Source organism: Bufo bufo, chromosome 1 (assembly GCF_905171765.1).
Source record: "Bufo bufo chromosome 1, aBufBuf1.1, whole genome shotgun sequence".
NCBI classification, from domain to species: Eukaryota; Metazoa; Chordata; class Amphibia; order Anura; family Bufonidae; genus Bufo; species Bufo bufo.
Genome location: NC_053389.1, coordinates 446,491,580 through 446,514,314, shown reverse-complemented (window position 1 = coordinate 446,514,314; position 22,735 = coordinate 446,491,580). Strand labels below are relative to the sequence as shown.

Genomic DNA, 22,735 nt, shown 5'->3' with positions numbered 1-22,735 from the left:
ATGTGAATGCAGCTAGTTCTGTGCTAAGAAACATTATTATTATTATTTATTATTATTAAAGCGCCATTCATTCCATAGCGCTATACATATGAAAAGGTGTGCACATACATAATACAGACAATTGCTCTAAGCATGAACAAGACGAGAGAGAAAGGGCCCTTCCCGCGAGGGATTACAATCTACCATCTAGATGCATCGATAATATTGTACTTACTGTGTCAAAGAAACCCAAAGATAGCCACATAGGACTACAGATGGATCACATTTTCTTGGGTCTTTAACGTCAATATTCTGCTTGTTATAGGCATACATTAGCAATACCTACAGTATAAATACATAATATATACTATAAAGGTCATGTAAATAGCATAATATTAGCTTACTCTCCCCACCTTCGCCGCGCCCATTTATAAAATCACAAACAAGAGGTTTGCAAGTCACAAACATGACTTTTGTACACCAGAAACCTTGAAGGAACTAGGGTCGGACTGGAGTTCATTGCGCCCACTAGAGAATTATTCTCGGGAACCAACCTGCATATCCTCCAAACATTTTTTTTGTCTGTTTTTTTTAGGGCTCACTATGGTATCAAAGACTGGGCCCACATGAGGATTCTTGGGTACCCTGGAGGCCAGTCAGATACTGGATATGAGATAGATAGATCTTGGGCTCTTTTTTTAACACTGGTCCACAGGATCCACTATACAAATGAGTACATGACATCACACTATTCTGTGACATCACAATGATGGTTCTTGCATATGAATACAGAAACTATTGGGGCTGCTTATTCTTTTGCTGGAGGGCGACCTGCATGGTCAGAGGCTACAGCAGGTATGTTCCTCGGTTCTCCAGATTACTCTATGAAAGAAAAGTATAGAGGGGGCGCTCCCTAGTGTAATACCTTAGTGTGTAGCTTACAGCATAACGGTAATAGCACCCCACCAGATAATGTTGTGCATACTAAGCAAAACACTAGATGAAGGCAAAATCATTCCCATATGAGAGGGATCCCAGGCTCCTGCCTTTCTCTGCCAGATAGGCCTCTCAGGACACCGGAATAGTCAAGTTAAGGACAAGTTTGCTCAGGGAGCAAGAAGAAAATAAAGCAAGCTGCACTAAGGGATTCTACTAAAAGATATTTAATGACATTAAAAAACAATAAAATAAGGTCAAAGCTACACATTTCAGTGACGGACAGAAAGAGATACCGTAGATATGAGACCAAAAGATAAATATGAAATAGACACACAGATAGATATGAGATAGAGATAGAATTTAAGACAGAAGGAGAGACAAATGTAAAATAGATAGCTAGATAAATAGGAAACACATAGACATATAACTGTAGGGCCACTATATTACAGTCGCCCATCTAGTAGCTAATAGCTGATCTTGGGCTCTTGTCACATTAGTTCACAGTATCCAATAGTCAGATTAGGTTCCTTGGGCTCACCAGAGGAAATTATTCTTTGGGCCCAAACCCCACATCATCAATAGAGTCTATTACACAATATAAGGATTACACAATATTGTGATATCACAGTTAAATGTAATAAATGTTAAACTCATCCAAGCTAAAATTGAGTATATCTGCACTGCTACAACTTGTAGCTGCCTATCAGAACCTTTTAATCGTGGCACCAACCTAAGATTTTGTCATTTCAAGAGAGTCTGTCAGCAGTTTTGACTATGCCAAACTGCTGATACCGTAGCAGGGTAAGTAGAAAACTCAGGTAGCACTGCCCATGGAAGTGAAGAAGGTACTTGGGTATAATGTTATATTTGTCATCTTTATTGATAGAGGAATAATGCTTTTTTGGGGCCAAATTGGCCCCTTCCTCAGATTTAAATCAATATAACTGATAATATTAATTGGAATCTGAGGAAGGGGCCCGTTTGGCCCTGAAACGCGTTATTCATCTATCAATAAAAGTTACATGTATAGCACTGTGCCTGAGTACCTTCTTCACATATATGGGCAGAGCCTGAGTTTTCTACTTACCCTGCTTTATGTAGTTTGGCCCGTTACTGGTGGCCAGAGACAGAGTGTGGTTGGGTGTTTATGGCTTTACAGCAACCTGTGAAGGTGAGCATTTTATCAGCTACATTCTTTACCTAACATAATGCTCCTACCCGTTTTCCCTTCTCCTTCTCTTGCCTTTCCTGTATGAAACTACTGATGGCATTAGGTAGGAGCTGGACACAGCAGTACAAATAAAGCTTACATCAGGAGTAGTGTGAATATGAAGTTTTATTCTACCAGATTCTGCTACCTAAGTGCACTAAAGGCAGGGCTCACTGTGAAGGGCTCTCTGCAGTGAGCTGCTTGTTAGGCCCTGATCACTGTTCTAATAGCTGTAACATCCAACCAGAAGACCACTCCAGCTGTCACTCAGAGCAGAAGGGAGAGGCTAAAAAACAACTCAATGCAGAGAGGAATTCACATTGAAGCTCCACCTCCATTATACTTAAAGGGGTTGTACCGCAAAACATTCTACATTTTTCAAACCAGGATCTGAATACTTTTATAATTGCATGTAATTAAACATTTTGTATAGCCACTGAGTTATTCAATCACTGAGGTGGTCACACGTACTCAGTTTCAATTTTCACCTGCCAACAGACATATCTTCTGTTAGAAGCTGTGTTACAGGGAAACAGCAGCAGCAGAAAGGCTGAAAAAGGACACACCCTTGGGCTCTCAGTCTGAATTGAATCTAGCAGAACAATTGGAGCAATGAATGGGGAGATCTCTAATTTCATATGAGGTACAGGGCTAGTTGCAGCTTTGTTAGAAAGAGATTGTCATGTGCTATATGATGTCCGATTTTCCAGAATCTGGTAGAATAGAACTTTATATTCACACAACTCCATATAATAAAAGCTCCACAAAAGGAGTATTTGTACTGTTCTACCTATCCTCTACATAGTCTAGTTTCCTGTAAATGGTGTGTGTAATCTCTGGAGTCCTCCATATTCATGAGCTTCCAGCTTCCCCCACTACTGACTGACAACTTGCACACAATACACAGTAATAGGGAGAAAGCTGTCAATCAGTGGCATGAAGATGGGGGAAGCCCACCGCTCATGACTCCAGACTCACTCAGCTCACGCTGTGTCTGTCAAACGTTGATTTAATTAAAATTACCACGTATGTGAGACATCAAATTACTCAGGGTCCTGGTCACTACTTGGTACAAGACTATCTTTAAAAAATGAATTTTGTGTTCAGTCAGGTTAGCTTTTATTACATTTTGTTTGAAAAGAAAGTGTGGAAGATTTGCAGAAACAGAAGACATTAAGAAGGGATAAATACTTTTTCACGCCTCTGTATATAGTTTCCATCTATATTTTCATTGACTATAATACATTTCTTTCGTAAAAACAAAGTGATGACCCAAAATCTTTCACTTTTAATTTAGAAAAGACCTGTAAAACCATATCCTATACCAGTGATGGTGAACCTTTTAGAGGCTAAGTGCTGAAACTGCAACCCAAGACTCACTTATTTACAGCAAAGTGCCAACACAGCAATTTACCCTGAATACTACAGTCCAATATAGTATATCTTCCATGTACTTTATCCCTTAGCTATAATAGCCTGCCTACATTCAGTGCGCTGCCTGTGCTGTGCATAGTGCGCCCTGCGCTGATGAATGGCAGGAAAAGTCTAAGGCATATTGGTACACCATAGACTTTTCCAGGGTGCGGGTTCCCACAGAGAGGGCTCTGAGTGCCACCTCTGGCATCCATCCTATAGGTTCTCCACCACTGTCCTATAGTATGCCTTACCGTGGGTTTCCCTTGATCTTGTCTTGATCTCTCCAAGAGTGGAATATACCACTGCAGACAAAGTTCCTGGTCTAAAGCATGTGTTGACATTTGTTCCCCGTGAACTTCTAATTTGCTTTCCAGTGATCCAGTGGAAGGAGATTTCATTGGCTGTGGTGTACGCTGATTAAACTCTTTAGCCCCCAAATTTGCCTAAAAAACAGATACAATGAGCTATTAGATTTCATCAGCGATGTAAAAGACTTATACCTGACATGGGTAGTACAATTCACAGGCATGTTAATCTGCAAAATAGAACCAACTGAAGATAAGTAGGCTACACTTCAGACAAACAGCTTCTATATCCCACATTACTGCACTAGAGGATGCAATGTGGAGGAATATGGATTCAGTATGGATACCTGGAAGCCATTTTCTCTAAAGCCAGAAATAAAATCACACAGAAAACAGTTAAGAAAAGCAATCTGCCATAGGTGTTGTCATCAGACCTGATAAAAGTTTGCCTTGAATTCTGTTAAACCAATGCTCGTGCTACATTTAGGACAAAGTTTTAATTAGTAATTTCCCCCAAATCATACAAAATATGCATTTTAATGAGAAGCAGTTGTATTCTTTAGGGCTCATGCGCACAGCCATAGTACAGAATCTTTAGTACAACACCCATAAAAAAATCTATTGAGTCATACTGTACCGCCATATGCTTCCAATTTCATATAGTGATATATGGCCCTTTTTAATGGATTAATGTATAATTCCATTGCAATGCATTGCTTCTAGACACAAATATGATGTCTTTAGGCACGTAACAAAATAACCATGGGGTCCCATAGCAAAACTTGGACCCCACTTCACGACCATATATAGCAGCAAGTTCAGAATATTCAAAATTAAGTGATTATTTTGGTCTGCCTAATACACAAAGAAAACGCACACAATAATGTCTTAGTAAGTCCTGAAATGTACTGAATTACACTGACAGCATTATACAATAGATTCCAGGACCCTCAGGGTTACACAACATTATAAATCAGTATAAGGCCTCATGCACACGACCGTTGTGTGCATCCGCGGCCGTTGTTCCGTTTTCCGTTTTTTTACGCGGACCCATTGACTTTCAATGGGTCCGTGGAAAAATCTGAAAATGCACCGTTTGGCTTCCGCGTCTGTGATCCGTTTTTCCAGTCCGTGAGAAAAATATGACCTGTCCTATTTTTTCCAAGGACAACGGTTCACGGACCCATTGACTTGAATGGGTCCGTGAAAAATCACGGATGCAAACAAGATAGTCATCCGCGTCCGTGATCCGTGTCCGTTTTTCCTATGATTTTCAATGGAAACTTGACTTAGTTTTTTTTTTCACTTTTCATGTCCGTGGATCATCCAAAAATCAAGGAAGACCCACGGAAGAAAAAACAGTCACGGATCACGGAACAACGGAAATCCGTTTTGCGGACCGCAAAAAAAAACGGTCGTGTGCATGAGGCCTTATGTTGTGCGATCCTGTCAGAGGAGCAGAGGCCAGAACAGGACCTCTCACTGACATGCACTGCGGGTTTATCACATTCAAATCGCTTGCATATGTGTCTGGCTTAATATGATAATTCTCATAGTGATGTCACAGTACAGAGATAATGCTCTCAGTGATGTAATAGTACAGGTATAATTCTTATGGTGACGTCACAGTACAGGAATAACGATCAGAATGATATCACAATAGTGTAATAATGTCCTCAGTGATGTCACAACACTGTAATAATGCTCAAAGTGATGTCACAATACAGGGATAATTCAAATAGTGATATCACAATAGTCATGTCACAACAGTTTGGTAAAGTACACAGTAAACATCTACAGTGATATTACAGCACAAAAATTATATGAACATAAAATAATGCAACGAGTGCTGCCATTGAAGAAAAATGGCAGCACTAAGTCCAAGAGAGGCGGTATATTAGTGATAGCGACCCGTCCGCGGAAGCCACCTTGACGCGTTGTGGATGGGCCCGACACAAGTTTGAGCAAAATGTGCGCTAAGAGCTTCCATTGATCCAAATAGTAGGTATAGTACCACTTGAATTTAGAATGATCCCCATTTCTCAGCTTTACTGCTTATATGTGTGTGCAGCCATTATTTTTTTATTTATTCGTGTGCTGTCCACATTTTTTTGTGGGCCCATAGAAATGAATGGGTCCGCATTTGATCCGTAAAAAATGCAAACCGAAAATACATTTGTGTGCATAAGGCCTAAGTGTGTATGCATATGTACATAGCTCTCAGTCACTGATAGATGACTGGGGGTGGTCTTAAAGGGGTTGTCTCTCTTCAGTAAGGCCTCATGCACACAACCGTTGTTGTGTTCCGTGTCCGTTGTTCCGTGATTTTCTGCGGACTTTCAATGGGTCCGTTGAAAACTCGGCTAATGCACCGTTTGTCATCCGCGTCCGTGAACCGTGGTTCCAGTCCGTCAAAAAATATAACCTGTCCTATTTTTTTCACGGAACACGGTTTGCGGACCCATTCAAGTCAATGGGACCGTGAAAAAACGCGGAGGCACACAAGATTGTCATCCGCGTCCGTGCGTCCACGTCCGTTTTTTTCCTATCATTTGCATGGCAAACTTGACTTAGACTTTTTTTTACTTTCCTTCATGTCTGGTGATCCTCCAAAAATAAAGGAAGACACACGGAAACAAAAACGGATCACGGAACAACAGAACCCCATTTTGCGGAACGGAACACAACAACAGTCATGTGCATGAGGCCTAGTAGCATTTATTATGTAGAGAAAGTTAATACAAGGCACTTACTAATGTATTGTGATTGTCCATATTGTCTCCTTTGCTGGCTGGATAAATTTTTCCATCGCATTATACACTGCTAGTTTTCATGGTTACAACTGCCCTGTAATCCAGCAGAGGTGGTCGTTCTTGCACACTATAAGAAAAAATGCCAGCCTCTCTGGGTGGTCGTAACCATGGAAACTTTCTCTGCATAATAAATGCTACTTGCTGAAGTGGCAAAACCCCTTTAAGGCAAATCCTATCATTCTGTATTACATGATTTAGAAGATTCATAAGTTTGATAAACATCTTTAGTCCAGTTGTGGCCAAACTTTTTGAGATTGACACACATTTTGATTTTCACAGTTTGCTGCTTCAGTGTTTTTAGATCTTTTTGTCCAAATGGTATTAAAACTTCTGCCAAGATACAGGAGCAATTTGGTGGAGAACAATGCTTTATTCCAGCACGATGGAGCACCATGTTGCCAGGCAAAAGCTATAACTAAGTGGCTCGGTGACCAAAACATTGAAATTTTGGGTCCTTGGCCAGGAAATTCCTCAGATCTTAATCCCAATGAGAACCTGTGGTTCTCAATAGGATTTAACAGGCAGAAAAACAAATGCACTGATTAGGCAAGAACGGATTGCCATAAATCAGGATTTTGCCTAGAAGCTGATATCCTGCATGTCAGAGCAAATTGCTGAAGTCTTTAACCCCTTCCCGACCTATGACGTACTACTACGTCATGGGAACCACTGCGTTCCCGCAATTTGACGTATTAGGCGGGAACGCACGACATAGAAGGGGTTTGTGTCGGGTGAGTGATCCCATCGAGTCCCCGCGCTGCTGTGGCGGGGCCCCGATGCGTCAGAAGGCAGCCCGATGCCGTGTAGAGGCTGCCCAATGTCTTGCACGGCATCAGGAACTGCCTTCTACGGGTGCCGAGGAGATCCAGCCTCAGGCAACCTGAGTAGTCATACACTAACAGGCAATGCAATGCAATACAATACAGATGTATTGTAATGAATTGCAGAGGGGATCAGACCCCCAAAAGTGAACATCAGAAATAAAGTAAAGGAAAAAAAGGGAAAAAAAAGTGTTTTAATAAAATTGATAAAGGAATAAAATTAATAATGTAAAAAAAAAAAAAATCCCTTCCCCTTATTTTATTATAAAAAACTGAAAAAACAAACAAAACCCACACATATTATGTACCGCTGCGTCCGTAATGACCGGCTCTATAAATATATCACATGATCCACCCTGTCCGATAAACACCTCAGAAATGCATCACAAAAAGTGCAACACCAAGCAATCAAAAAGGCTTATGTCCCACAAAATGGTATCAATAAAACTGTCACCTCATCCCGCAAAAAATGAGCCTCTACCTAAGACAATCTCCCAAAAAATAAAAAAAACTATAGCTCTCAGAACATGGAGACACTAAAACATAATTTTTTTTGTTTCAAAACTGCTATTATTGTGCTAAAGTGAAAAAAATAAAAAAAAGTATACATATTAGGTATCACCACGTCCGTAACAACCAGCTCTATAAAAATATCACATGACCTAACCACTCAGGTGAACACCGTAAAAAAAAAAAAAGTAAAAAAAAAGAAATTTTTGTCACATTATATCACAAAAAGTGATCAAAAAGGCGTATGCCCACCTAAATAGTACCAATTAGACGTCACCTCATCCCGCTAAAAAAGTGAGACCCTACCTAAGAGAATCGGTCAAAAAATAAAAAAGCTATCACTCTCAGACAATGGATTTTTTTTGCTTCAAAACTATTATTGTGCTAAAGTGAAAAAAATATAAAAGTATACGTATTAAGTATCGCCATGTCCGTAACAACCAGTTCTATAAAAATATCACATGACCTAACCACTCAGGTAAACACCGTTAAAATTAATAAAAAAAAGTTTAAAAAAAGCAATTTTTGTCACATTACATCATAAAAATTGCAACAGCAAGTGATCAAAAAGGCGTATGCCCCCCAAAATAGTACCAATCAGACCGACACCTCATCCCGCAAAAAATTTGATAGAGAATCGGTCAAAAATTAAAAAAGCTATGGCTCTCAGACTATGGATACACAAAAATATCATTATTTCGGTTTAAAAAATGCTATTATTGTGTAAAACTTAAATAAGAAAAAGTAGACATATTAGGTGTTGCCACATCCATAACGATCTGCTCTATAAAAAAAGTCACATGACCTAATCCCTCAGGTAAACGCAGTAAAAATAAAAAAAATAAAACGGTGGCAAAAATTTTTTGGGGTTACCTTGCCTCACAAAAAACGTAACATAGAGCACTTAAAAATCATATGTACCCAAAAATAGTACCAATAAAACTGGCACCTTATCCTGTAGTTTCCAAAATGTGGTCACTTTTTTGAGTTTCTATTGTAGGGGTGCATCAGGCTTCAAATAGAACATGGCATCTAAAACAATGTTCAGCTAAATCTACCTTCCAAAAACCATATGGTGTTCCTCTCCTACTGCGCCCTGCCGTGTGCCCGTATAGCAGTTTACGATCACATGTGGGGTGTTTCTGTAAACCGCAGAATAAGGGTAATAAAAATTGAGTTTTATTTGGCTGTTAACCCTTGCCTTGCTACTGGAAAAAATGGATTAAAATATATAATCTGCCAAAAAAGTGAAATTCTGAAATTTCATCTCCATTTTCCATTAATTCTTGTGGAACACCTAAAGGGTTAACAAAGTTTGTAAAATCAGTTTTGTATACCTGGAGGGGTGTAGTTTCTAAAATAGGGTCATTTTTGGGTGGTTTCTATTATGTAAGCCTCACAAAGTGACTTCAGACCTGAACTGGTCCTTAAAAAGACCTTAAAAAAAAATTCCAAAAAATTTCAAGATTTGCTTCCAAACTTCTAAGCCTTCAAATGTCCCCAAAAAATAAAATTTCATTTTCAAAATAATCCAAACATGAAGTAGACATATGGGGAATGTAAAGTAATTACTATTTTTGGAGGTATTACTATCTATCTATTATAAAAGTAGAGAAATTGAAATTTGGAAATTTTCTAATTTTTAAAAATTTTGGGTAAATATGGTATTTTTTTTATGAATAAATTTTTTTTTTTTTTACTCATTTTTACCACTGTCATTAAGTATGATATGTGAAGAGAAAACAATCTCAGAATGGCCTGTATAAGTAAAAGTGTTTTAAAGTTATTACCACATAAAGTGACGTCAAATTTGCAAAAAATGGCCTGAGCAGGAAGGTGAAAACAGGCCCGGGGATGAAGGGGTTAAAAAGACTTGATGTATGTGTCAGAAAAAGTTTACAAAATATATATAAAAAGCTTGTAATTGTACTTCAGTATACCATAGAAACATCTCACAAAAAGATTGAAAAACATTGAAGTATCAAAAGTTTGTGACAACTAAAATTTGTGTCCATCTCAAACCTTTTGGATTCAGCCTGCAGATACCGCCTAATGGCCGCTCCTCTATAACAAGGCAGAACAGTAATCATGTTGCGGGATCAAGTATCTAAAACTTTATTTGGCCTTCTGAAGGACATGCTAATCGCTATTCTCACAAGACAAGAAAGAAGGACAAATTATATATGGATTGCTCTTTACCCGGTGCTATTACACTTCCCTATTAGGCTAGAAATAATTACATATACATACTATTTTCTTACAGAAAGGCACATTTGCTATCCAAAACATAAGAACTAATGAGGTATAATAGTTCTATTTACTGAACAACATAACGGGTTTAGTCTTATTACCAAAGATGAGCAAAGCAGTTTGCAAGTTTCAATAGTTCACAGCCAGAAAATCATATCGAAAAGATGTTGTGAAATGGTATTAAAATTAAAACTTAATTTCTTGGCCAGTACTGTATGTTCCACTCCTCTGCATCTTTCCTGACCTCTCCACAATTACCCAATTTAATGTCTGCCTCTTTTTTATTCGCTTTTTCTCTTTGTTTCCTTAGTCTTTGGTTTACTTTTATTTATGTTATCTTCTATAGGAGACAGTCATCTTAATTGCAACTTTTTACCTTTTCATTGCACGTACATTTCTATGGGTCCACAAAAAAAAAGAAAAGAAAACAGCACACAGATGTCATATGTGTACAGTCTGCATCTATACTGTATGTCAGCCTCACCCATTATAGAACGTGTCCTATTCTGGTGCGTATAACCATGTCTATTGATGGGAGAGAGAAAAATGGGGAAAGCACATGGAAAGTATCTGGTTTTTGTGGATCTCTGGTTTACGGACCGAAATACAGATACGGTTGTGTGCATGTGGTCTTAAATTGGATCTTTTCTAGGAACTACATATTTATCTGCTTAACTTGCTTTAACTTATGTGAGGCGGTGACAGGAGTCATCTATGAGGGGAGATATGTGTCACCCAGAATGTTGCAGGAAGTATTCTAAAGCGGCTTGCTTACCACGAATGTGCCACCAAGGTGCCCGGCCTTGGTGGAGTAAAAGCCCTAGTCTAGGTGTCCACTAAGTTAGCTGGTGGACACAGAAAATAGATAGTGTAGCTGGTTCAGCTAGTTCAGGGCGGGCTTTTACTGGGAACAGGCAATGTCTTGGGTGGGTGCCTAGGTTCCAGTCCGGGACTTGAGGCATGCTCATGTCCAGGGATCCTATTTAATCCTGCTGCTGGATCTTAGGTGTGTCTCAGTCTGGAAGAAAGGCAGACAGTGTGAAGTAACAGTGTCAGAGCGTGCTACAACTGTTTGACCCAGCTGCGATCTGGATGTACTGGCTGTACTTTTGATGAAAAAGCCTAAATAAAGAGGACTTTTGTTAAACGTTTTGGTGTCCCTACCTATGTACACTGGTCAAGTGAGTACGGTTCCCCACATTTACCAGATCTTTTTAGTTAGAATGCTATGTTTCAAGACTTACATGTAAACATGTCTCCAAAGTGTCCTGTATTTGGTGGGACAGCTACAGATTGACAGCACAGTCCTGTTACCACAGAATACTCTGCCATAGTGCCTTTATCCTAGTATTAAGTCTCAGATAGCTTCCGGTGGGCAGACTTCCTCTAATATTGAAATTGGACACTGGAGGAGAATTAGTTCTGAGTAGACTCATATTGGCAGCTCAAAGTTAGTTCTTGCTGGAGCACTAGAGAGTGGTGTAGGACTGTGGAGGAGATAAATGTTTGATAGTGGATGTTATGGTGCACTATAATTACCTGTTTAGGCTGTGGCTGTCTGTTCTTGGGGCACTGTGGCTGTAACTCTTATGGAATACTGTGAACATCACTCTATAGGGGAGATGTAGCTGCCTCTAATTTGGGGTATTTAATCCATTCTTCTCATTTGAGGACACTTCCTAATTGCACAACACTTTGGAAGCCCCACGTGCTTGTACAGCACAGCTCGATCGCGTTTCTTAGCTGCTTTGCTTCAGTGATCCAGACTTGACAAAGGGGTCCCATGTACCCCGAAACGCGTTGTCTCAGAATAAAGTAAAACTATACTTGACACCTGGTTGTGTTCTGCACCTTGTGTTATCCACCACAAGCTCAACTACCACGGTCCGGCTGCCTTCTAGTGCTACAGTCTATCCAACCGGCGGTTTGGCTCCCGCCTAAGGATCTCGGATAAGTCCGGCTGCCCCAAACAGTAATATTTTCTGCTTTGCCTTCACTGGTGTTGCGCCAAGTTTGGTGCAGCACGAATAGGTGAGCAGACTATATTTCCCTCTCAGAGGGCCCTTCTAATTTTACATATTTACCCTGTGAGCGCCTCTCTCCTTTTGTTGCCACATATTACCATTTGAGGACACTGTCAATGCTAGGGTATATTCACTGCTGGTAGAGGGGTGGCATAACGTTACATCTTTACTGCATCTGATAAACAGTGGCAAATAAATATATATACACACACATACACACAGTCTCTTCTCATTGATGAACTTTCCTCATTGATGTTATGCTCTAAAACTTTTTTTTTTTATACTCATCCCTACTGAGCACGTTCGACCAGCTCAGTGAGACGGACAAAAAATAAGGACAAGAATAAACAGCAGGTGGCGCTACACAGATACATTTTATTGAATAGCTCACTGGCTATATTACATTTTTAATTACATACCGTTACAAAAAGTATTGAGATCCCGATGCTGGTTTGGAAAATGTACATTATGTTTCATGACACAACCCCTTTAAATGTAATATTTGGCCTATATTTAAACATGCCACAATGATATACAAATTTGCTCTGATATGTGCAGGAAACCAAGTGATATGTGCACAGCCAAGTGTGTGCAAAAACGGACAAAAACACTGTCAATAAGAATCTGCAACCTCTGAAATGTCATTGATAACACCAATCCTTACTAAATAATAGACCAGACCCAATAAACATCATTATCTCCGCTTTAGCAGGATTTTCAAAATTTAATCATCCCTATGGATAAATCCAATCACTGTATTTCCATTCACCAGACCAAGGGAAAATGAAATCAATAATTCCAGAAAAACAAACCCCCACAGCATTGAACAGGCTTAACATTTACCAAAGCTTAATTATTTCATAAAATCAAAATATTTGCATGCCAGATTTTCAATAAAGGAGGTTATGAATTTCAGATGCGGATCTGCCCAATCTACTCATAATGAAGAACGCCTGCATAATGACACTTTCATCCTGGTAGAAAACATGTGATGACATTACGGGGGGAGGGGGGGCTTTGACTGAATTCATCGTGACATGTTTAAAGCAACAAAGCTTTGTTTCTGCTATGAGACGAAATAATCAAAGGAGTGTACGCTTGTTAGCTATCTGCTCCAGACAGGGTAATACACGGTTCCGCCTGCACCTGTCAGCTTAACTGCACTGATGATCTAAGCAAAACCGAATGATAGGATAGGAGAAGGAACAAAACACAAACAAATAGGTCTATACAACACTTCAATACAATGTTGATGTCAACTAAGTTTACTGTTCATCAGGATGCGGTCTGATATTATACATTTTGCTTTGTATTTTATTCTGGAACCTGTTTTACAAATTTGCACATACTTTTAAAGGGAATCTATCACCAGGATATTCACCTAAAGGAGTTGGCCACTTTCTGGCTACTTGTGAATAATGTGTAGGTAACAGGGTATGCAAGTGAGCTGTGCCTCTAATGCTACCAGATGTAAGATAATGTGTAGGTAAGACGGACAAGACCTCTGTGTGGACAGCATTAAAGGGAACCTGTCACCTGGATTTTGTGTATAGAGCTGAGGACATGGGCTGCTAGATCGGCGCTAGCACATCCGCAATATCCAGTCCCCATAGCTCTGTGTGCTTTTATTGTGTCAAAAAAACTATTTTATAGATATGTAAATGAACCTGAGATGAGTCCTGTCTCCTCCATGCTTGAGAGATGAGTCCAGCGTTCTCTGACTCTGAGCCCAGCCACAGCTAGCTTGTGCATAGCGAGATTACAGCGCTCTAGCTTTGTGACGTCGGGGAGCAAGGAGGAGAATCAGAGTATGTGGGGCGGTGCTGGGATCCGGAAACGTTAGTAGCCTCATTTACATATATATAAAATCATTTTTTTGACACAATAAAAGCACAGAGAGGTATGGGGACTGGATATTGCAGATGTGCTAGCGGCCATCTAGCAGCCCATGTCCTCAGCTCTATACCCAAAATCCAGGTGACAGGTTCCCTTTAAAAACATGGCAAACAAGGGGCATGCCTTATGAAATCTAGAAAATGGCACAGAATTTCAATAAAGGCCATATATGTAAGTGCCATAGTCATCTTACATACTTTTATTCGGGGGTCATTCTCACAGACTTCTTCCAGACAAAGGCTTTAGTGTCCGAACAGTGCATTTATTTGGCAGTCTTCATGCACAAACAGCAACCAAAACATAAATCAACACAGCTGTCAATCCTCAGCTGTCTGGCCACTGACTAAACAGTATAGCTCCCCAAAACACTGCAGTGCTTACCCCACACAGGGTCAGAGGGTCCCGGCTCCCACAGGCTTTAGCACAGCCTGCTCCTTCCTCAGACTGAGAGCCTCACCCAAGTCCAGCAACAGGATTAAATAGCATCCCTGGACATAGGCATATTCTTAAATCCCGGAGTGGAGCATGGGGAACAGGCACCCACCCAACACATTGTCTGTTACCAGTAAAAGCCCGCCCTGGACTAGCTGGAGCCAGCTAAACTAAGTAGCTTGGTGTCCACCAACTAGCTTAGTGGCCACCTATATCTAGGGCCTTTACTCCACTAAGGCCGGGCCCCTTGGTGACACACTACTGGTGCAAACAACCCCCCCTTTCCATGCTTTTCCGGGACTTTTCTGTTCTCACAGAGGCTCCTCTGGGTGAGATACACCCTTTCAATGGCCGTCATGTGGCCCTCTGCCAGCTCCAGTGCCACAATACACATTGGTCTACAGATCCATTTAGTCTGAGAAGCACTGAGCCCAAGAATAGCAGATCTGCAACTAAAAAGATGAAAAAGTGGTCACAATTTAAAGAGTCAGGTCCAAAAATCTATATTTTTTATGTGCTCCTAACACCTCTCACCATGTATGTATATATATTTATATAAATGCAATAGCACCTGCATACAGGGTTGTGCTGATTGAATCCCCCACATTTTTTCTTTGTAGTATATATTGGAGGCGTGGCGATCTCCGTGCAGTCATTGCACACCTGACCAGTCAATCTGTCCTGGAGGCTGGTTTTAAAGTCAGTATAAAACTGAGTCTGCTTATATAGCACCTACCAGTAGCCATTTGGCTCCAGAAGTATATAGTGGGCTCAGCATGCATGTTGGTACTTGCATCCCTGGATCCGATGAAAGCTGTAATGGCACCGGACGGGGTTAAAAGCTGAGTGTGCCTGGCGTTCATGCTGACCTGCATTCCCTGGACTTTGTGTGGCTATCATGGCCCATAAACAGGTAGGAACTAGTGTTAGGGACCACTCCTAGAGGCGACCTTGACGTGGTGAGTGGCTTATTACGCTTTGGCCAAAATGTACACCAATGCCTCCTCCAGCATAGAGGCAGGGCAGAGTGCTGGTTGCAGAGTGCTATTGCATTTGTGTTTTTTGCGATTGTATATGTATTTCGCCATAGCGATGTGCACCTGCATACAGGGTTGTGCTGATTGAATCCTCCACATTTTTTCTTTATATATTTATATACCCTCAATACCTGTTTTTCATATCTGTGCTTTCTTTCCCCCTGTCTGGGCTTCAGGGTATCCTGGCAGATCCACTTCCTGTTTTGTTGAATACCTAACTTTTTTATAAACAAGCATGGCTGCACTGCTGAGTGATGAATTATAGGCTGACTCCACTCCCCACTGTTCAGTCTGCAGGAGCTACTCCCACTACACCTCCTGTGGCGATCTTACTACACCCATAATGAATCCTGCTAGTGTCTCTATATATCACTGACAGTCCAAAAGCTCTTTCCTCAGGAGTTCAATAAACAGCAAGGACATCCAAATACATATGTATATAATCCTATCATGTATGATACAGCCTGCTGAGCCTGATACATAGCCTGTTGTGTGCGATACTGCCTGCTGAGCTGTGTATCTAATCCTATCTTGTACTATACTGCCTGCTGGACTGTGTATCTAACCCATTTTGTACTATACTGCCTGCTGAGCTGTGTATCTAAGCTATCATGTCATATACTGTCTGCTGTGCCTCTGTATCTAAATCTATCATCTGCGATAGTCTACTGTTCCTGTATCAAAGATTCTCATGTGTGATACTGCCCGCTAAGCTGTGTATCTAATCCTATCTTGCATGATCCTGCCTGCTGAAGTGTGTATTTAGAGCCTCTGCTTTTTGGTCTGCAAGTTGCAGATTCACTAAATGTCCTTTTCTTCTGCGCCCTGCCGTGTGCCCTTACATCACATGTGGGGTGTTTATGTAAACCGCAGAACCAGGGTAATAAATATTAAGTTTTGTTTGGCTGTTAACCCTTGATGTGTTAAAGAAAAAATTGATTAAAATGGAAAATCCGCCAAAAAAGTGAAATTTAGAAATTTCCTCTCCATTTTCCTTTAATTTTTGTGGAACACCTAAAGGGTTAACAAAGTTTGTAAAATCTGTTTTGAGTAACTTGAGGAGTGCAGTTTCTACAATGGGGTCATTTATGGGGGGTTTCCACTATGTAAGCCCCACAAAGTGACTTCAGACCTGAACTGGTCCTTAAAAAGTTGGTTTCGGAAATTTTCTTAAACATTTTAAGAATTGCTTTTAAAATTCTTACGCGAAGCCAAATTTTTTAGAGAGACCCCAGTATACTAATCCGTGCCTCTCGACAATGAATTGTCTAAGAAGTACTCATTATGGAGAGCTCCTAGTATGTGGAGTACACATTTTCAGTATTGTAGGCCACGTGATGCCCCTCTAGGTTTCTGGGAAAGATATTCAATTTAGCTTTCCTATGCCTATCTGATGCCAGCAGATGTTAGACATGATAATTTGTATACATTTTACCCAGAAATAAAGAAAAGTGTTGTCTAGCCTACAACAGTCCTCATGTATATCAACTGGTCTCCATAATATAAATAGTACCCATCCAGAGGTTTCCCCCAGGCATTGCAACTAAAACAGCTGTTCCTATTAGCTTTTCTCTGATATAGTGCTTTCGTCCTTAAAACAGCTAGTTGCAGATGTGAAGCTGGCTTAGCAATTTTTTGTTGTTTTGCTACATAAGCATGTTTTAAGTTTGAAGACACCCCTGCTGATCAGCTGTGTAAATATAATGTAGCGCTCATGTGGGTACTATGTTCTACTGACTGTTTACCTGTTCACTGTGCAGCAGCAAGCAGGTGTCATTATAGCTGTTCTGTCCCAATTCACTTGAATGCTATAATTGCACACAGTACCCGTATGAGTGCTGCGTTATATTCACACAACTGATCGGCAAGATGCTTTTTTGAATGTGAATTTCTTTGCATTTAACACAGATAGTGATATCTCACAAAATAGTTATTAATTGACATTCATCATATGTCTACTTTATGTTGGCATCATTTTGTAAACGTTATTTTATTTAAGACATTAGAAGGCTTAGAGTTTTAATAGCAATTTTTAGTACCCACAATTTGCTGTATTGTACTGTTCGAAACTGTTAGTTTCTCATTGACAGTGTACCTACGAGACCCAGCCTGGGTCCAGGCCTCATAGGCTTCTGAAGCAGGCCTTTGTAAGGCTTCTGGCTGCCATGGCAACCACTGGCACCTGCAATCGCACTTCAGGGAGCCAATGGGCTGAGAGAGGGAGCTCCCTCCCTCTGTAAGCTCCTTAGATGTTGCGGTCACTGTTGTCAGTCATTACAGCAGTAACAGCCGGAACCCTGTACTAATCAAGCACAGCTCTTTTGCCGCCCAATCAGTGGACCATGTATGGCAGAATGTGGAAACTCACTCCCTGCTGTGCCGTATCATGTACAGCGCATGCCGGGAAGGGGTTAAACTTTATTTATTTATTGAGGAAAATGATCCAGTATTACGTCTGTGGAAAGTATGTAAACCTTTGCTTTCAGTATCTGGTGTGAACCCCTTGTGCAGAAATAAACATTTCCAGTAATTGTTGATTAGTCCTGCAGATCGGCTTGGAGGAATTTTGGCCCACAAAACAGCTTCAACTCTATTATGTTGGTGGGTTTCCTTGCATGAACTGCTCGCTACAGTTCCTTTCACAACATTTCTTTTACATTAAGGTCAGGACTTTGACTTGGCAGTTTGAAAACTTTAACTTTTTATTTTTCTTTAACCATCCTTTGGTAGAACGTCTTGCGTGCTCACGATTGTTGTCTTTCTGCATGACCCACATTCTCTTGAGATGTTGCTCATGGACAGATGTCCTGATATTTTCCATTAGAATTTGCTACTATAATTTGGAATTCATTGTTCCATCAATGATGGCAAGCCGTTATGGCCCACTGTATATCCTCCTCACGTGAGGATTATCATAGAGGTATACACATTTTTTCATCATTGAAGGCTCGAGAAGAAATAGAGCCAGGTAGAACAAAAAAAGTTTAGTGGGCAGCTATCATTTTTGGTTTGAGGTAACACATTCTATGACATGAATTTATTGACAGCAATGCTAAATTTCTATCACGACCCCTCCCAGTATCACCTTATAGCACTTATATACTCTTATGTGGCATATATAAACTCATATGTGGCACAAAGACCTTTGAGTTTTCTAAGACACTAGGGACCAAAGAGACTACCCGCTGTAAGGCTCAAACACTAGACATGGAATGGAATTCTTGTGCCCCAGGTGACGGTAACATTCAAGTAAATGGTGCTGAGCTGCAGTAACCCAGCACTACACAGTGGATGGATCTGTGCTTACAGCTCTGCTCTCTGTATTAGTTCCACATAGCAAGCTGCTGTGAACAGCTTAACATTGGGGTGTTGGGTGTCAGACCCCCTTCTTCCTGATATTGATGACTTATCCTAAGGATAGGTAATTGATAATCTATAACATTACTTTGTTTGGAAAGCACAGGATAACATTTATAATAGAGGGTCTAATAAATTGCCATTTTTAAGGAAACTTGCCTTGTACCCATACCCAAGCAGAATCTCTTTAAATTCATACTCTGTACTGCTTTATCTATATCACTTTATATTTTTGAGAAATACAAATTAACTCACTAGTAACATATGCATAAGTATAGTTGCTTTTAAAAGTTATACGAAACAAAAACAAAAATATAGCATTTGGTGTGGATTCAACTGAAAGGTCCAGCCCTAACGCAAGACAGGGCACTTTCTCTAGGACACCGAACAATATGCAAGTCAAACATTACAATACAAAAATCCATTTGTTTATTCAGATCACGTTCCTCCTTCGATTTAAGCCAACTATTTCAGGAGGTCAGTACGGGAACAATTCTGCCGAGGCGGAAAACGTATATTAAAACCAAGACAGATTTCAGGTCATTTCATACGACCCTATGTGTAATTTTGACACTAAAACATATATTAATTGAGAATATGAAGCTTTACCACAGAAGAAGGTTGATTCTTTCAAATGATTAGCTTATTGTGCTGCATAAAGAAAGTCAGATTTGTAATCCTCTAAATGTAAAGGCTTCCCACTGATTCAGCTGGCACCCCCATTTACGGAAACAGATGGTAAGGTCATTGCTGGCATTTAGGAAATTGTAACTCTCGGAGCAGAAGACAGTGTGTATATTTTAGTTAGCATTCACATGTCACTTAATTGCTTTAAACACAAAATGATGTTTCCCGAGCACACAGCAAGTAGAAAAAAGCTTAATTACTTGCTAGTTGCTAAGGTAACAACATTTTCACTAGGAAAGTAAATTCCCAGATTTATGTAAACATACTGTAGTAATAATTAGAAAAAAACACTGATTTATTAGAAGAGAGATGACATTTACTTGAATCATTAGCAAGGAACCATTGCTATAGGTTATATTTAACTAATTCGATTTTACACCTCAAAGCTATATTCTCCACAGAGAGCTGGAAACAAGAACGGTTTTAGAAAAATAATTCCACCTTCTGAATAACATTACACTGATCTGTCTCAATAGAAGGTAAATCGTGTCTTTTCCAACAGAATACCATGTTCAAAAAATATCGTAAAAAAGAATTGTACATTTCAGAAATCACTGTAGGTTTCCAAACTTTTTATTTTGTGGTGGTTAGGATAGGTCATCAATATCAAATCGGGAGAGGGGGGTGCCAGGTATCAAAGGGAAGGTGTGCGCAGTGCGCGTGTGACATCTCCCTTCTCTCTTCCTGCTCGCCATAGACATAGCAGCAGCTAGCAGGAATCAGGTTCAAATACAGCAATCTGAACCCAATTCGCTCTACCCTATTGTCTACCATGGGGCTATAACTGAGCACTGAAGCATCTCGCAACTGTGTCTCCAAGTTCAAGGTTTAAAGGGGTATTCTCCCTTTAGCAAATGGCATTTATGAAGTAGAAAAAGTTAATAGAAGGCACTTACTAATGTATTGTGATTGTCCATATTGCCTCCTTTGCTGGCTTGATTCAATTTTTTCCATCACATTATTCACTGCTTGAATCCAGGGGTTATGACCAAGCCATTCGTGGTGGTCATTCTTGTATACTATAGGAAAAAGCACCGGACACTTTGGTGGCCGGGACCATGGGAGTGCGCATAGGCTAGTGCTTTTTCATATAGTGTGCAAGCACGGCCACTGCTGTTGGATTGCGGGGTGGTCGTAACCATGGAAACAAGCAGTGTATAATGTGACGTAAAAATGAATCCAGCCAGCATAGGATGCAATATCGCAATACATTAGTAAGTGCCTTGTATTCACTTTCTCTACATCTTAAATGCCATTTGCTTAAGTGAGACAACCCCTTTAAAGGAAATCTGTCACATTGATCATGGTGTCTGAGCTGCAGGCAGTATGTTATAAAGCAAGCAGAGCGGAGCACATTGATATATAAAGAGGATATGTCACCATGTAACCCGCAGGCAGCATGTTATAGAGCAGTAAGAGCTGTGCACATTGATATATAAAGAGGACATGTCACCATGTAATCTGCAAGTAGCATGTTATAGATTAGGAGGAACTGAGCAGATGGATATATAAAGAAGATATGTCACCATGTAATCTGCAGGTAGCATGTTATAGGTCAGAAGGAGCTGAGCAGATTGATATATAGGTTTATTAGAAAAGATCCAGTATAACTTGTATCATTTATATCTCTGCTCTTTGTATGCTTAGGAGTGCGGTGGGTGGACCTACTCAGTGATTGACAACAATCTCTGTTTTCATAAAACTATATATCAATCTACTTAGCTTCTCCTCCATTATGGGCATAAACTGAACAGCATTTTCCAAGTGATAGGATCACTTTAAGCACTGAATTCCGATGTAAGGTAAATTACCAGTGAATATTTTTTAGAGCTCTTTTATATTAATGCTATTTGATTTTATCTTTAGAACCCCTTTAAGAGAACAACTCTTCTTTTGTGCAGGCATATGTTTGATCCACAGTATAATATGAAGCTCTTACTTTATATCCATATGAATATACAGGCACATACAGTCTAATATACCTTAGATGGAGTATAAAAGCCGGTTGTTTTCTGTTCCAGTCCCCACAGTAGTTCGGCAGGAAAGTCATTCACACAGCATGTGGAATAAGAGTAAAGACACTTCTTGAGGAACAGGTGCATCTCCGCATAGCGCACTGTAATCCCATTATCAAAGACAGATGTATACAATGTGTCAGTGGCAGGCATTTTCCCATTATCAAAATCTGTAAAAAAATTTAGAGACAAATTAAAGCATTAGAATATTGTCATTTCAGATGATATATTGTATCTGTTACGGTTAGGCTAGGGCTAACATAAGATAACAAGGTCATGTGAGGGTATAAAGCTTGTGGGCACTGGAGAGCAGTGTTCCCACTAAGCTGCGCGTGTGCGCGGCCACACAGCAATTATTGTGCCCCCGCTCAGAAGTTTATAATATCCGCTTAGCGCACCGCTAACCCTGGTTACCAGGTTAATGATAATTGCTGGTATTTTCTGGCCTGCGCTATCTGGTCAGATCACACAGTGGGCCGCCCGTGTCAGCCCCATGAAAAAAGGCTGTCTATTTGCATATCTGTCTGGACTCACTCAGGAGTGCAGGCTCAGGAGGACCGCAGGGCTGCACCATTACACGTCAGCAGGCACGCTGAGCCAATGAGGAGCCGGCTCTACACATGTGCCTGCTGACGTTGATTGATGCTGCCCAACGGTCCACACTCAGAAGGAAGCATGCAGAGGTCAGGAAGAAAAAACCTCTCTGCATACTGTCAGCGGTCCTTCCCCTCCTCCTCCATGCCTCCTGACTGCTACTCTCCTGCAACCTCCAAGTAGAAAGATATGTGAAAAATCTGTGTTTGTTATGTGTGTGTATATATATCTATGTATGCATGTATAGGAAGATGAAAAAATGAGCAGCACTCCGGTCTTGTGGTAGAAAATAGGTGATGTTTTATTCACACCCAAACGCAATGCAGCATTTAAGCCCTCTCATGTATGCATGTATGTATTGTAGGAAGGTGCAAGTGGCCGTCATTGATGGAAGGTATGTGTCACTGAGGTTCCTGGCCTCGGTGAGGTAAGAGCCGGTAGTTTTAAGTG

At 40.4% G+C, this 22,735-nt stretch overlaps 1 protein-coding gene across 1 annotated transcript in view; it reads right to left on the bottom strand.

Moving 5' to 3' along the window:
• Nucleotides 1–22,735, bottom strand: part of CFAP54 (cilia and flagella associated protein 54) — a 405,582-nt gene that overhangs the window by 5,782 nt on the left and 377,065 nt on the right. Inside the window, exons 64-66 of the mRNA XM_040408225.1 lie at nucleotides 21,659–21,861; nucleotides 3,796–3,987; nucleotides 215–321 (exon numbers count right to left, since the gene is read on the bottom strand). Coding sequence (XP_040264159.1) covers nucleotides 215–321; nucleotides 3,796–3,987; nucleotides 21,659–21,861 — 502 coding nt within the window. The remainder of the gene's footprint in view (nucleotides 1–214; nucleotides 322–3,795; nucleotides 3,988–21,658; nucleotides 21,862–22,735) is intronic.